The following is a 17,046-nucleotide window of genomic DNA, read 5'->3' as shown; positions in this document are numbered from 1 at the left end:
GTAAGACGATGCAAAGAATGAGGGAAAAAAACAAAAGGATTGGCTGGGCACAGTGGCTCACGCCTATAATCCAGCACTTTGGGAGGCCAAGGCGGGCGCATCACGAGGTCAGGAGTTCCAGACCACTCTGGCTAACATAGTGAAACCCCGTCTCTACTAAAAATACACAAAATTAGCTGGACATGGTGGTCTGCGCTTGTAATCCTGGCTACTCGGGAGGCTGAGGCAGGAAAATTGTATGAACCCAGGAGGTGGAGGTTGCAGTGAGCCGAGATCACACCATTGCACTCCAGCCCAGGCGACAGTGCGAGACTTCGTCTCAAAAAAAAAAAAAAAAGATCTTTGATTCAGAGTCAGACGTGGTATGGCAAATTTGTATTGCTGTAAAATATCTATAAATCCTATAAACTAAAATTACACCCAGTGACCAGTTTGGCTAAAAATACTTGATAATGTTTCTGCTTTTTCTCTTATGCTACAAAACACTCTATGCTTCCTGAAATCACATTATAGAAAATAAGGTCTCTATTTGATGTCAAAGTGACTATTAAAGAGCTCTTTTCTCAGAAAGAAAAATTCTACAAAGACTTATGTTAACTATGAACCTTAAGCATGGCCAGGGGCAGTGGCTCATGCCTGTAATCCAAGCACTTTGGAGGCCAAGGCGGGCGGATCACCTGAGGTCGGGAGTTTAAGACCAGCCTGACCAACATGGTGAAACCCCATCTTTAAAAATAAATAAATAGAATGTGGCACATATACACCATGGAATATTATGCAGCCATCAAAAACGATGAGTTTGGGTCCTTTGTAGGGACATGGATGAACCTGGAAACCATCATTCTCAGCAAACTGACAGAAGAGCAGAAGATCAAACACCGCATGTTCTCACTCATAGGCGGGTGTTGAACAATGAGAACACATGGACACAGGGAGGGGAGCACTACACACTGGGGTCAGTTTGGGGGAAATAGGGGAGGGACGGTGGTGGGTAGGGAGCTGGAGAGAGATAGCAAGGGGAGAAATGCCAGATGTAGGTGATGAGGAGGAAGGCAGCAAATCACACTGCCACGTGTGTACCTATGCAACAATTTTGCATGTTCTTCACATGTACCCCCAAACCTAAAATGCAATAAAATAAAAGGGAAAAAAAAAATAAAAAATAAATAAAATACTATAAACCTTAAAGAAAAAAAAATACATATACATATATGTATCTGCGTGTGTGTGTGTGTGTGTGTGTATTTTTTTTTTTTTTTTGAGATGGAGTCTTGCTCTGTAGCCTAGGCCAGAGTGCAATGGCACAATCTGGCTCACTGCAACCTTTGCCTCCTGGGTTCAACTGATCCTCCCACCTCAGCCTCCCAAGTAGCTGGGATTACAAGCATTTGCCTGGCTAATTTTTTAAATTTTAGTAGAGATGGGATTTTACCATGTTGGTGAACAACAGGCTTGTCTCAAACTCCTGACCTCAAATGATCCATCCACCTCAGCCTCCCAAAGTGCTGGGATTATAGATATGAGCCATCTATAAGAACAGATGCCCAGCTGACAGGAATATATTTTAGGCAACTGTACAATATCATAAAATATATCCAGGATGTGAAATGATCTTTATAAACTATACATATTATTTTTTCCTTTCTTTTTTTTTCTTTTGAGATGGAGTCTTGCTCTGTCGCCCAGGCTGGAGTGCAGTGGCATGATCTCGGCTCACTGCAACTTCCGCCTCCCAGGTACAAGTAATTCTCCTGCTTCAGCATCCCAAGTAGCTGGGACTACAGGCGCATGCTGTCACGCCCAGACAATATTTTGTATTTTAGTAGAGAGTGGATTTCACTGTGTTATCCAGGCTAGTCTCGAACTCTGGAGCTCAGGCAATCTGCCCTCCTCAGCCTCCCAAAGTGATAGGATTACAGGTGTGAGCCCCCGCGCCCAGCCCGTATCATTATTTCTTAAGCTCTAAATGACCTCAATGAACTCATCTGTTTTTTTTCCCATTTTCTTTTGTCTTTCTAACCTATGTTACTCAGGGTAACATCTCATGGTAAAAATGCTTAACTCCTTGTATTTATCAAGTCTGTATTAATAAAAGTATATCTGTTAGACAATAACAAATGATGATGAAATGTGGAGATATCAGAATCCTTATAGTACTGCTGGTCGGAAGGTAAAATAGTGCAACCACCTTGGAAAAGAGTTTGGCAGGTCCTCAGTCTTCTTCATTAGTCCAAAACTTGGAACCAACCCCATACCCATCACCTGTAGAAGAAACACATAACGAAGCCCCAGTACGATGGCTGATGCCTATAATCCCAGCACTTTGGAAGGCCAATGAAGGCAGACTGCTTGAGCCCAAGAGTTTGAGACAAGCCTGGGCAACATGGCAAAGCCCCATCGTGGCAAAAATACAAAAATTGGCCAAGCATGGTGCTGTGAACCTGTGGTCCCAGCTATTCAGGAAGCTGAGGTGGGAGGATCACCTGAGCACAGGGAGGTTGAGGCTTCATTGAGCTGTGATCACGCCACTGCCCTCCAGCCTGGACAACTGAGTGAGACCCTGTCTCAAATATAAGAACAATAATAAAATAAAAGGGGAACACACAAACCAAATGTAATATATCCACAATGGAATATTATTTGGAAATAAAAAGGAATGAAGTACGATGCATGGTATAACACGGATAAACCTTGAAAATATGCTAAGTGAAAGAAGCCACTCACAAAAGACTGCTTATATGAAATATCCAGAATACACAAATCTACAGAGACAGAGAGTAGATTAGTGGTACCCCAGGGTAGGGAGATGGGGGGAAATGGAGAGTGGCCACCTAATGGGTATGGGGGTTTCTTTTAGGGGTGGTGAAAATGTTCTAAACTTAGATTGTAGTGATAGCTGAACATTTCTGTAAGTATCCTAAAAACTATTAAATCGTATTCTTTTAATGGGTAAATTTTATGATATGTTAATTATACCTCAATAAATGTTTTTATCTGGTAGCTTTCTAAATCCAAACACAATGCAAAGCCTTGTTTCTTTCACACCCGTGGCTAAATAACCATTGCTCATTCTAGTGACAGAGTAGCATTATAATTTGTTGAAAATACTCTAGCAAAAATTTAAAAATAAGGATGTTAAAATAGCTCTGAACTACATAAAATCAGCCTCAAATCTGATTCTGCACCTATTTCAGAATTACAGCGGTTCTCTTGTTATCAAAACTTAACAGGTTGGGTGCAATGGCTCACGCCTGTAATTGCAGCAGTTTTGAAGGCTGAGAGGCAGGTGGATTGCTTAAAGCCAGGAGTTTGAGACCAGCCTGAGTAACAGAGCAAGAACCCATCTCTAAAAAATATATGGTGGGCATGGTGGTGCATGCCTGTAGTCCCAGCTGCTCGGGAAGCTGAGGCAGGAGAATTGCCTGAACCCAGGAGGCGGAGGTTGCGGTGAGCCGAGATCGCGCCATTGCACTCCAGCCTGGGTAACAAGAGTGAAACTCCGTCTCAGCAAAAAAAAAAAAAGAGCTACACGACGCTCTTATATATATATATATATATGGTGGTGCATGCCTGGAATCTGAGCAACTCAGGAGGCTGAGCGGGGAGGACCACTTGAGCATGCGAGGCAGAGGTTGCAGTCAGCCAACACTGTATCCGCGTACTCTAGCCTGGGCAACAAAGCCAGACCCTGACTCAAAAAACAGACAAATAAAAACCAACTTAACACAGATAAATTTTAAAAGCCACTAAATAGAAAATTTATTTGCCCATAGTACCATGGAGAGGGGTGGGAGGTGGCTAGGTCTTTAACTCTGAACTCAATCTTTAAAAATTGTTAATAGTAGCTGGGAGTGGTAGCTCACGCCTATAATCCCAGCACTCTGGGAGTCCAAGGCAGGTGGATCACCTGAGGTCAGGAGCTCAAGACCAGCCTGGCCAATGTGGTGAAACCATCTCTACTAAAAACACAAAAATCAGCCAGGCATGGTGGTGGGTGCCTGTAGTCCCAGCTACCTGAGAAGTTGAGGCAGGAGAATCACCTGAGCCTGGGAGGCAGAGGGTGCAGCTAAGCCGAGATCGCGCCATTGCACTCATGCCTGGGAAACAAGAGTAAGATTCCGCCTCAAAAAAAAATTTTTTTAATAGCAGTAACATGAAGCTAAAGAGAATAATAGTAATAATTTCCATAATATGCATTACATAAACTATGTTAAGGATAAAACATACCTTTTTATTTCTTGTCCTTTTTGCTTAGGAGATTCACCTCCATTTAGGATCTGTTCTAAATTCTTTGTTTCTACTGATCCATTTGGTTCTGAATTAGACAGTCCAAGTAATGACCTTACCCGCTGAGACCGTACATCTAATATTGTATCTGTATAACCTACTTCCTGAAGATACCTGTAAGAGAAAATAAATATTAAAATCCACATACTGTTAACAAGAGCCAGACTCAAAATCATATCAAAGGAATTTTAGAAAAACCCATAATCCTATAAAATATACTCTTCCTTTGTCTCAATTTCTTTCTTCTCTACAGACTAGTTCCATTTCTAACAGAATTATGCCAATTACAAACCCAAATTTAAATTAAAAATCATGAGCATGGTTAACACTGATTAAGAGCCAATTATCTCAAAACTCAAGAAGCCCTAGTGCCTTAAAACGCTTTTAGGATTACACACACACACACACACACACGTTTTTAAATTTCTATACACTCTCACCCACAATTTTTTTTTTTTTTTGGAGATGGAATCTTGCCCTGTCACCCAGGCTGTAGTACAGTGGCGTGATCTCGGCTCACTGCAACCTCCGCTTCCGGGTTCAGGCAATTCTTCTGCCTCAACCTCCCAAGTGGCTGGGACTACGGGCACGCGCCACCACACTCGGCTAATTTTTGTGCTTTTAGTAGAGACAGGGTATCACCATATTGGTCAGGCTGGTCTCAAACTCCTGACCTCGTGATCCATCTGCCTTAGCCTCCCAAATGATGGGATTACAGGTGTGAGACACCAAGCCCGGCCATTTTTAAAAATTTCCACACACACACACATTTTTAAATTTACACACAGCCACACATTACACACACATTTTTTAATTTCCAAGGAGTGGTAAAGAAAGAGGAGAACTGAATCTTAGCATAAAGACATACTAAGTTTAAACTTGGGGTTGTTAGCTACAGATTGATGAATACACTAATTCTCCTTCTAAGATCTAAGATTCCATATAGCATTCCTTTAGTACTGTGGTTTTCAATCTTTTACTATATTTAAACCAGGGAACTTAACCTAGGATCTAAGACGAGACTGGAAAAGAAGAAAGGGACTAGATTACGATACACAGATAATGAGCTCTGAATGGCTTTGTGACAAATTATTTAAGAGGCTAATGAAGGATGCTTAAAAGAAGCCTTAAATACTGCTGGCAGAAGAACAAAAGATTTTTAGGTGAATGATAAAGAGAAAAAAACGAGATAAGGACACTAACACAGCAAGAAGTAAAAATGGAGGAGAATAAATGTGAGAAAAATAAGAAAGATAATCTTTTCGACATGATACACAAATATATGTGGAAGTAGAATGAAAAGAACTTTCGGACAATTTTCAGGTTTCTAGCTTGGACAGCTGGATGACGGGTACATTCAAAGAAATAAATATAGAGTCAGAATCCAGTTTACAGAGTACCTATCAGACAACCACGTAGTGGCTATAAAAAAAAAAAAACAAAAAACACAAGTGGCAATGTTTATTAGGCACATAGATGATACAAATCAAAAGCTAAGAAGAGACTGGCCTGGGTATACAGATTTGGGTCATTAATCTTTGGTACTATTTGAAGGCATGGATTTAAATGAAGTCACTCATAGAATAAGCATAAATAAAAAGAGAAAGTCTGGGTATACAAACACCCAAAGGACTAGAATCATAAGAAAAACTCAAAGGAAAATGAAAATACTTGAGAAATTAGAGGAAAAAAATGATAGCTGAGAGTGCTGTCATGGAAGCAAAACTAAAAGTTTCAAAAAGGAATAGATAATGTCAAATTTTTCCAAGATATCAATTATAACAAGGAGGGTCTCTTGAATCTGTTTGTGATAGCTGCTCCAGAGGAACGTCAAAATGGAAAACAGCTGACGAAAAAGAATGACGACTATGGGGCTAAACTACTCTTAACAAGTTTGGCTGTAAAGTCACAGGGAAAGATAAAGGTGTCAAGAGACTAAACTGTAAATCCAGGCAATGGGATTAGGCATTTATGAGAGAAATACTGTCCAAGTGATTTCTCTACAACTGTCCTCACTCTCCTTCTAAAAAATGCAGTTCTCTCTTGGAGAGAACAGCTCCTATCATACTCTAACCATTTTGTCTGAATGAACTGCCAAGATCTCATACAACTCAGGTAAAAACGACTGACTCATGGGGAATCATTTGATTAGTCAGGACACCACCTATCCTTTTCAGAAATTGTTCTAAGACAGAGTGTTCTCTGACATATGGAAAAAAGTGGTTCTCAGCAGAAAAGAATAAACCTGACACAGAGAAGGGGTAGAAAATCAAATAAGAATGTCCTTAGAGTTTCCAGTCTGAGACAGCCTCCAAGTTACCCTAGCTCTTCACTTCCTGACACTTGGTTGTTCACTATTTCACCATTTCCTTTAATTCTGCGGGTTATCCAGCATCCTTCTAATCAATAATCTATTCGTTTCTTCAAATTTTAGTCACTTATAAGGAGAGCCTGGATTGATAAATACCTTTTTGAATGGAACATAAGAAACTAAGGTAAAAGATAAGAGGTTTAAATACATTTACAGAAGCCAGGCACAGTGGCTCACGCCTAGAATCCCAGCACTCTGGGAGGCCAAGGTGGATGGATCATGAGGTCAGGAGAACAAGACCATCCTGGCCAACATGGTGAAACCCTGTCTCTACTAAAAATACAAAAATTAGCTGAGCATGGCAGCATGCACCTGTAGTCCCAGCTACTCGGAAGGCTAAGGCAGAAGAACTGACTGAACCCGGGAGATGGAGGCTGCAGTGAGCCGAGATCAAGCCACTGCACTCCAGCCTGGGCAACAGAGTGAGACTCCATCAAATAAATAAATAAATAAAAATTTAAAAATACATTTACAGAAAGGAAAGCAAAGTGTCAAGGGAGTTCTCAACTGACAGCCTTCATATTTTCAGTGAAGCAGGGCCTGAAGTGCTCTAATGAAATAAGGGAGAATGGGCTGAGATATAGTAAAAGTTTAGAATATCCACTTAGGACAATGGAAGCAGAGGGTGGCCCACGGTTATGGAAAAGGGCTCTCGGCAATGTTTGGACAGGAAACCATGAATATATAATAGCATTCACATGATTCTGTAGTTTTTATCCAAGAGTTAACTAGAAAGAGAAGCAGTAGACAGAACGAACTAGAGCTCAAGTTTTGCAGGTAAATTCAGTAAAATGACTGGTGAGGAAGTGGTAAGCAGCGGGTAGCAAGAAAATTAAGGGTACTAGATAAGGGTGATCAATTATGGAGTCTAAGCTGGAGCTAGGGAAACAGAAATAAAATAAATGCAACTATAGGTAGAAGAGCTAAAGAGAAAAATGATATAGTCAAGGATCTAAAAATCATGGTAAAGTCAGAGGGCAAATAACACAGTGGTCAGAGGTGACTGTCCAGACCATGGAATATTCTAAAGATCATTGTACAAGATCAAGGGTGAAGGTAAAAACACTGAATAGAGTGGAAAACACTGAATAACTGAAAATCACCCAGGATATCAGTAGGATACAAATCCCAAAATTTTCAAAATATAAGGAAAATAACAGATGAAAGTCCAAGAAAAAAAAAAAATTTACCAGAGAAATACTTCCAATACAACAAGTAATTCAAAAATCAAAAAGGCTCCTAAAAAATTCAAGTAAAAGGAGGATTTGGCAATCCACTTCTGAAAAGTTTCAGATGAATTCAGCTAAATTCATTCTCTAGACCAGTCACACGCACACTGAATTGTGTGAATTCTGCACGGATAGGAATGGAGGGGTCTAGGAAGTATGACTTCTATATTGTTTTTGTTCTGCTCTTCAAGTCATCCAGTCTTTTAGACATTCTACCCTGCAAGTAAGAAGACATCATCATCGTGAAACTCAGAGGAAACAAACTTTTAAAAAGATCGAAGCATCTACACAGCGAAAACGCAGCAATACAAAACACATACACATCGTCCCAATACAATTTTTTACTTGCAAATTGATTCAATATAAGAACTTTCATATCTAGATCCTTAAAGAAAGCTGAAAATAAATAAATACTCACTGTCTTAAAAGCTGTCTGCCTTGCTTCCATGTTAACTGGCTATTCTGAGGTGCTGTGGGAGCCTCTGTGTCTTTGGTTTCTTCTAAAAAGTAAGAAAAAAAAAAGTTTTACATACATTATTTTAACTCCTGAAAATATTGCCAAAGTTTTCTTAGGGATAAATTTCCCCAAAAAATACTTAAATATTTTATAAAAGACAGGAAAAAATTAGCTTTTACTAAGTATTAACTGTGGGTCACTCATTTTAAATATGTCCCAATAACCCAATGACTTAAGTACTATGTTCCCCATTTTAAAACAGGGAAAACCCAGGCGTACTATATTAGCATCAATGATTCAAAAGTCAAACACCCAGGAGATAAAATATTATTAGAACTGATTTTGTTTTTTCTTTTTTTGAGACAGGGTCTCACTCTGTCACCCAGGCTGGAGCGGCAACATCTCGGTTCACTGCAGTCTCAACTTCCCTGGGCTCTAGAGATCCCACCTAAGCCTCTCAAGTAGTTGGGACCACTGATGCATACCACCATGCCCAGCTAATTTTTGTATTTTGAAGAGATAAGGTTTTGCCATGTTGCCCAAACTGGTCTCAAACTCCTAGGCTGAAGCGATCCACTCGCCTGAGCCTCCTAATAAGTGCTGGGATTATAGGGCATGAGCCACCATGCCCGGCAAATTAATTTTTTAATTACTAGAATTCTGCTGAGTTGATTGCCTTTGAAATTAAAAAGCTCAACAAGCATCTCTAGAACAAAAGTTAAAACTATTTATTGACATTTATATCACAGAAATAGTTCCCCATAAACTCATAAATTCCCATTATTAAAATAAAGACACAGTGAAGAAGAGAGGGGCTTCGAAGATCAACCCTCACACTGAATGTTGAGGACTCTGTGAGGCTCCTAGACTCCTCAAAGTCACTTAGTACTTGCTGGTAGTAATTCAAATCCTCTACAGGCATTATTTCTCTAACCCTAACAATCCAATTATTAATACCTTCTGGCTGGGAACAGTGGCTAAGGCCTGCAATCCCAGCACTTTGGGAGGCCAAGGCAGGTGGGTCACTTGAGCCCAGTAGTTCAAGACCAGCCTGGGAAACATGTCAAAACCTCATCTCTACAAAAAATGCAAAAATTAGCCAGGCATGGTGGCACATGCCTGTAGTCCCAGCTACTTGGGAGGCTGAGGGAGGAGGATTGCTTGAGCCTGGGAAGCAGAGATTGCAGTGACCCAAGATCTGCCCCCAAGCTCAAGCAATCCTCTGGCACTCTAGCCTGGCAAAAGAGTGAGACTCTGTCTCAAAACAAAAGAAAACCACTTCTTATTCTGTCCCAAACACAAGCATTTCTTTGATTTCCAGAAATAATTATTTCATTCTAATAGTCACCCTGATTTTTCTATTTACATTTTTCTATTTATAACATTTTAAAGTTACATATAACACATAATCACTGGAGAAAAAAAATATTTAAAAAAATAAGAAATACAACTACCCAAAATCCTATTACCAAAAGTTAACAACTGGTAGTACTTTAGTGTTTATCATTCCCTATTTTCTACCTGAAAATATACATGACTAATACAATCCCACCTTTTTTTTTTTTTTCAAATGTCCCAAAGTATACACTGCACTATAATCTGCTTCTGACACTAAAGTTACCTTGAACGTTCTCTGTATGGCAATACAGATCAGCATTAAAAATGATTACATAATATTCTATAGAAAAAGTATACCTATTTAACCAATCCCCTAATGTTGAAATTAGTTTCCATCTTCTATTACAAATAATGTTGCTAAGGATATTCTTGAAGTACATCAAGTATATAGCTCAAGGAATTTTTGAACACACCCATGTAACCAGTGCCTAGATGAAGGAACAAAACATTATCAGCATCCCCACAGCCTTCCTTGTGCCCTCTAGTCATTAGCCACTCCAAAAAGGGTATGAATAGTATCTTAATTTCTAAAATTATCTAGATTTTTAAATATAATTTCTATCAATTTTCAATTTTATGTCATTAAACCATGTTGTCACATTTAGTTTTTAGTTTGCTCACTTTTGTTGCTAAACAGCACTCCATTATGCTAATATATCACAATGTACTTATCCATTTAATCTAATTCTGAAGACTGTTCTAGTTGTTTCCAGATTTTCGCTGTAAATAATGGTGCTAAGAACATTCTTATACAAGTTTCATGATGAACATATATATGTTTTTTGAATAGTGGGGTTACTGTATCATAGGGTATGTACATAAATGTTTTTTGAGACAGGGTCTCACTTTGTCACCTAAGAGGAGTGGTGTGAGCACAGCTTACTGTAGCCTTCATGTCCCAGGCTCAAGCGATCCTCCTACTTCAGCCCCCTAAATAGCTGGGACTACAGGGGTGCAACACCAAGGCTGAGAAATTTTTGTATTTTTTGTAGAGATGAGGTTTTGCCATGTTGTCCAGGCTGGTCTCGAACTCCTGGGCTCAAGAGATCGAATGCCTTGGCCTCCCCAAATGCTGGAATTACACGCTGGGATAACAGGAGTGAGCCATTGCACCCGGCCTAGGGTATGTATGTTACATCCTGTTTAGGATCCTTCAGTATCCTTTTTAGTCACACTGTCAAGTCACTTTCAGGGCAGCATTATCACTTTATAATCCTAACACTGATGTCTACTAATTCTGGTTACGACACATCCTAAACACCTGATATTGCCTCTTTAGCATTTTAGCCACTCTGGTCAGTGTCTAATTGTACTCCATTGTAGTTTTAAGTTGTATTTTCTTAATAACTAATAAAAATCAAGCAAAACTTCATATATTTATTGGCCATTTATATATATTCTCTTCTATGGGGTGTCTTTTTAAGTCTTTTGCCCATTTTTCTGATTGTCTTCTAAATGTAGAAGAGAGGGAGCTCTTTTAAATATTTGAATATAACCCCTTTATAAGGTTAGGTTTAGGCTATATCTATTTGTTTTACTAAAAGAAGGGTATAAACATGTACATTCTACTTTGGTCAAATCAGCATTTTGTACATTTTCTTTCTTATATTGATTTCTTTGGGGATATACAAAAGGCAACATTGCTTCCTTTAGTATTGTCTCCACATATACTCTGATGTAAATAATTCTATAATATGTTGTTCACATGATGTATTTTTGCCCATCCCTTTGTTTGGTTTTCCACAAAACATCCTGAAAACATTTTACTTTGCTGTTACTGTGTGTCTTGTAAAGAAAACACCTGGATATTATTTTATTCCTCAACTTGAGGAATTTTTAATATTTAGGTTTATACAGATAAAAACAGCAGACTTGTTTTGCCACAATTTCAGTTGTGAGCAAAAAAGATTTATCTTGTTTTATACAAAATGTTATACTGGGACCATCTAGCCAATTCTGACTCTGCTTAGCCTCTACTGCAGGTACAATGTGACTTTAACTAGCCTCCTTCCTTTACACAGAAGCCCTACAGTGCCTAGAAGTGCCCTGCTTATTTTCTGAATATTCTAGCCATACTGGAAATAAAATGAGTCCCAAAAAGAGCTCTGAATTCACCAGGTATTTTTCTGGTGAAGTCACTCTACTCCCTCTAACTGCAAAGAGACCACTATAATAATTATGGCTCAAAACATACAGCCCTTCCACGTTTCTGTTTCTGATTTTTGCTTTTTCCAACGAGGCAATTCTAACATATTGTTTCTTGGCATCAGGATAAGCCTTCATAACCAATGAAAAGCCAGGTCAAAGAAAACCTAAGCCACTCCCGTCTTAGTCTCTTAATTTATATATATTACAACAAATGGAAGCTATAATAAACAGTTCTGCTGCGAAGACTGAAAACGTTAAAGACTAAAAAATAAATCAACTGCAAATTGTACGCACGCTGTGTTTCTGCCAAGTTCTACGTACTTAATATCGAACTAAAAAACAATTAACTAAATTTTGAAAATTTACTATAACACCTAACTTCATTACCTTTCAGCTCAAATTACTACCATAAATGTAACCAGTTTTACATAGGTTTCAACTCAAGGATAATGAGACAAGTCGCCTAAGGATTGAGATGTACATGAAACTACTTACTTTTATATATATTTTTCCCTCAAACTCTAGACAGTTTACAATGGTCATTCTCTAACTAATATTATCAAGCCAAACTATGAATAAAAAGAACATGTCTGTTACATAAAAAATGAATTTAAAAAAAAAAAAAAAAAAAAAAAAGGTAACAGAAGAATCAAGTTTACCTGACTCAAAGGTTGGCATTTTCAAGTCACCTTGGTTCAGTTCTGTGCCATATTTTAATTTGTGATATTTTGCCCTGAAAATTTAATCACAAATTAGTAAAAGAGTAACTTTTTCCTTTTGTCATTCTTGCTATATATTACTCCAATAACAAAACATAATATGAATGTCTGTTTCTTTAAACTTTATTTGCAAAGAACATAGAATATATTGCTGTAGAAGAAAAAAAAAACGTAAATTTCCCAAGTAACACATACTCAAAAGTCAAAAAAAGACCAATTATCCTTTGTCCCTTTTTTACCTTCCAAAATTTAGATTCAATAACCAAACACATTTCTATTGAATTATTTTAATCTCTTGCCTTTCTTTCCCAAGTATGAATCAAATCAAGATATCATCATGTATTTGCGCAAGGCTTTGTGCCTTTCAAAAAAAGGTGCCAAATACATAATACAATTGTATACATGAGCATACTATTGTTCTACTTTGTTCATATAAAAATGAGGCACACATACCTTTCTTGTTTTAATGCATATTCTAACATCTTTATTCTTCTTACTAAGTCCTTCTTCAAGTTCTCCTGACCTTTTCTTTCTCCTTGTAGAAATGCAATCCGGGCCTAAAAATACAAAAAATGCATTTATTTATATTTTCCCTTAACTATACATAGGAAACTGAAAAATGGAAAAAAATAAATGCAAACTTTTGCATTTTACTCATGATATCAAGATTTCAAATTCATAAAAATGGGCCAGGCAATGACTCACACCTGCCATCTCAGCACTCTGGTAGGCCAAGGCAGTAGGACTGCCTGCAACAGGTGTTTGAGAGCAACCTATAGTGAGACTTCATCTCTGCAAAAGATTTTTAAAATTCGCCAAGTGTAGTGCTGTGCGCCGGTAGTCTTAACTACTCAAAGCTGAAGAGACTGTCTCAAAAAAAAAAAAAAAAAAGCCAAACTTTCTGTTAAATAACACATCCCTTTTAAAATAAAGATAACTATAAATTAGCTAGTTTATAATCCGTAAGATCCCTAATGTTAATATTTCATCTTTATATAACCTTGAAAGAAAAATATACATAAAAATGGCACCTAATTCCTAACACACAATTCACAAAGAACTGAAAAACATTATGTTCACAAGCAGATATATACTTCAGAAAATGGATATTATTTCAAAAAACAAATTACTTCAAAAGCCTTTCTTTCCTGAAACACAAGAAAATTTATAATCTGGGTCAGGCACAGTGGCTCACACCTGTAATACCAGCACTTTGGGAGGTTGAGGTGGGCATATCACCTGAAGTCAGGAGTTCAAGACCGGCCTGGCCAACATGGTGAAACCCCATCTCTAGAAAATACAAAATCTCTACAAAAATACAAAAATTAGCTGTGCATGATGGCAGGTACCTGTAATCCCCGCTGAGGCAAGAGAATCACTTGAACCTGGAAGGTGAAAGTTGCAGTGAGCTGAGATCGTGCCACTGCATTCCAGCTTGGCAAAAGAGTGAGACTCTGACTCAAAAAAAAAAAAAAAAAAGTGATAATCTTTCTATTCTACCACCCCACTCCAAATTCTGTTTTATTTCTTGAAATGGCAAATGCCGCAGTATTACAAATAGTTTAAGTAAGGCCACTCACTATACATTCTATTACCTCATTATTTTTTATTGTCAGTTTTCCACTGTGAAGGAAATTTTTTTCCTTAAGTGCCTTTTATCCTTATTTCCTGAAAAAGACAATTCTCTGCCTTTTTCTAGCCACTCTCAATAGGTCAGTCTCCTTTACCCACCTCACACTAAAGAATAACGTTGAAAGAGACTGACATCTATCTGGGGACATTTGCCATTATGCACACATTCACAATAAAATGAACTTTCACATGAGGTAGAATGTTCTTGCAGAGATGACATAGGTCCATTCGTTCAGTATAAGAAAGCTGTTTAATAAGCTAAACTGTTATTAAACTTTAGTTAGGATGTGTTGATTTCTACAAGAGATATATTTTAGCTAACGAGACCAGCTAAATCAAGTCAATTAATAAAAACACCTAAGTAATAAATAACCGCTGTCATCAAAAAAATCTGTTATCCTAAAAAAAAATTTGTATGAAATTATCTACAACTTCATAACACCTTTGAAGTTATAAATAGCTACAGAGTTCATGAAGAGCCTGGGCAACACAGCAAGACCCTGTTTCTACCAAAAAATCAGTAATTAGCCAGGCTTGGTAGCACGTTCCTGTAGTCTTAGCTACTTGGGAGGCTGAAGCACAAGAAATCACTTGAGCCCAGGAGTAAGGCTACAATGAGCTACGATCACATCACTGCCTTCCAGCATGGTTGACAAGCAAGACCCTGCCTCTACAATAAATAAACACAAATAAATAGCTACATGACACTTATATATTTCCAAACCTTTTAAAAAGCACTAGGAGGAATGATAATGGTTCAGAACCTAATAGTCTATGATCCTAAAGAAAAGGGCAGCACTTACTCTCTTAAGCTATGGAGCAAAGGGATAATATGTCAATTTCATCTTACACTGTGAAAAAAGATTCTGACGGGTTTTCTCCTGTGTTGGCTGTTGTTGTTGTTGCTGTTGTTTTTAAAAGCCAGGAAGCCCATACTATATAACCATTATGTAGGTTTCAATTTTCAGATCTAATAAGCATTCTACAATTACCAGTAAAAAGGCTGAAAGAAACCTGTTTTATTATTCTGCTTCTGAAGAAGTCATAATTGGGCAACATAGCAAGACCTTGTCTCTAAAAAGCCAAAAACAGGCTGGATGCAGTGGCTCACACCTGTTAATTCCGGCACTTTAGGAGGCTGAGGCAGGTGGATCACCTGAGGTCAGGACTTCAAGACCAGCCTGGCCAACATGGTGAAATCCCGTCTCTTCTAAAAATACCAAAAAAATTAGCCAGGCATAGTGGTGGGCACCTGTAATCCCAACTACTCAAGAGGCCGAGGCACAAGAATTGCTTGAACCCAGGAGGCAGAGGTTGCAGTCAGCCAAGATCGCACCATTGCACTCCAGCCAGAGGGACAACAGTAAAACTCTGTCTCAAAAACACAAAAAAAAACAAAAAAGAGCTTGGGGCCAGACATCTGTATTCTCAATGCTTTGGGATGCTGAAGCAGGAGGATCACTTGAGGCCAGGAGTTCGAGACCAGCCTAGGCAACATGGCAAGACCCCATCTCTACAAAAAAACAAAAACAAAAACAAAAAAAATTAGCTGGGCATGGTGGTGCACACCTGTAGTCCTAGTTACTTGGGACATTGGGTGGGGAGGATAGCTTGAGCCCAGGGGTTTGATGTTACAATGAGCTATGATTGTGCCACTGTACTCCAGCTGGGCAAAATAGCAAGACCCTGTCTCTAGTTAAAAAAAGAAAGTGCGGCCAGGCGCGGTGGCTCAAGCCTGTAATCCCAGCACTTTGGGAGGCCGAGGTGGGTGGATCACGAGGTCAAGAGATCCAGACCATCCTGGTCAACATGGTGAAACCCCGTCTCTAGTAAAAATACAAAAAATTAGCTGGGCATGGTGGTGCGTGCCTGTAATCCCAGCTACTCAGGAGGCTGAGGCAGGAGAATTGCCTGAACCCGGGAGGCGGAGGTTGCGGTGAGCCGAGATCGCGCCATTGCACTCCAGCCTGGGTAACATGAGTGCAACTCCGTCTCAAAAAAAAAAAAAAAAAGTGCGTTCCTCCCACAATGAAAAGTGTGTCTAAACTGAACCCACAGCAAACAACAGAGCTACAATCCATGGTAATATTTATTTAAGAATCACAATTGTAAAGATTAGGCTGGGTCCAGTGGCTCACGCATGTAATCCCGGCACTTTGGGAAGCTGAGGTAAGTGGACCACCTGAGGTAAGGAGTTCGAGACCAGCCTGGCCAACATGGCGAAACCCCATCTCTACTAAAAATACAAAAATCAGTCAGGTGTGGTGGCATGCACCTATAATCCCAGCCACTCAAGAGGCTGATGCAGGAGAATCACTTGAACCCGGGAGGCAGGGGCTGCAGTGAGCTGAGATTGCGCCACTGCATTCCAGCCTGGGTGACAAAAGTGAGATTGTCTCAAAAAACAAAAAATTTTTTAATATAACGATTAGAATAACTTAATTATGGATTCCAGTTTAGCTCTTTAGTAACTACAGAATTGTATTATGCTACTGTTCTATCAGAATATTTTAAAATGTCATCTTGAAATATATATGTATATTTTAAGCCCTGATACAAAGAAAAAAGAACACTATTAAGATGTGTACATTATGTTTATTTTCTCTATAAGAATCATACATTTTAAACTAAACAAATTATCTATAATGGAAATGATTAATGATTTATGAGCAAGTTGGTTTTGCCAGATATTATATACAAACTTTGATACACTACAGAATGTTTTATTACACTTGTGAAATTCTCTTGCCTAACCTGAACTTATATTCCATAGTGAGAACAATTTATATACTGCTACTAAAGTGA

General features: G+C 38.6%; 1 protein-coding gene across 4 annotated transcripts in view; it reads right to left on the bottom strand.

Annotated features, from left to right (window-relative positions):
- STRN3 (striatin 3) overlaps positions 1-17,046 on the bottom strand; it is a 121,174-nt gene that overhangs the window by 52,152 nt on the left and 51,976 nt on the right. For all 4 annotated transcript variants that reach the window (XM_032242613.1, XM_032242616.1, XM_032242614.1 and 1 more), the window contains exons 2-5: positions 13,063-13,166; positions 12,550-12,623; positions 8,306-8,387; positions 4,228-4,401 (exon numbers count right to left, since the gene is read on the bottom strand). In XM_032242613.1, coding sequence (XP_032098504.1) covers positions 4,228-4,401; positions 8,306-8,387; positions 12,550-12,623; positions 13,063-13,166 — 434 coding nt within the window. The remainder of the gene's footprint in view (positions 1-4,227; positions 4,402-8,305; positions 8,388-12,549; positions 12,624-13,062; positions 13,167-17,046) is intronic.

Source organism: Sapajus apella, unplaced genomic scaffold, assembly GCF_009761245.1.
Source record: "Sapajus apella isolate SASKATOON/1434 unplaced genomic scaffold, GSC_monkey_1.0 scaffold50, whole genome shotgun sequence".
Lineage (NCBI taxonomy): Eukaryota > Metazoa > Chordata > Mammalia > Primates > Cebidae > Sapajus > Sapajus apella.
The sequence above is the reverse complement of the archived record's forward strand: the minus strand, read 5'-3'. Positions and strand labels throughout refer to the sequence as shown.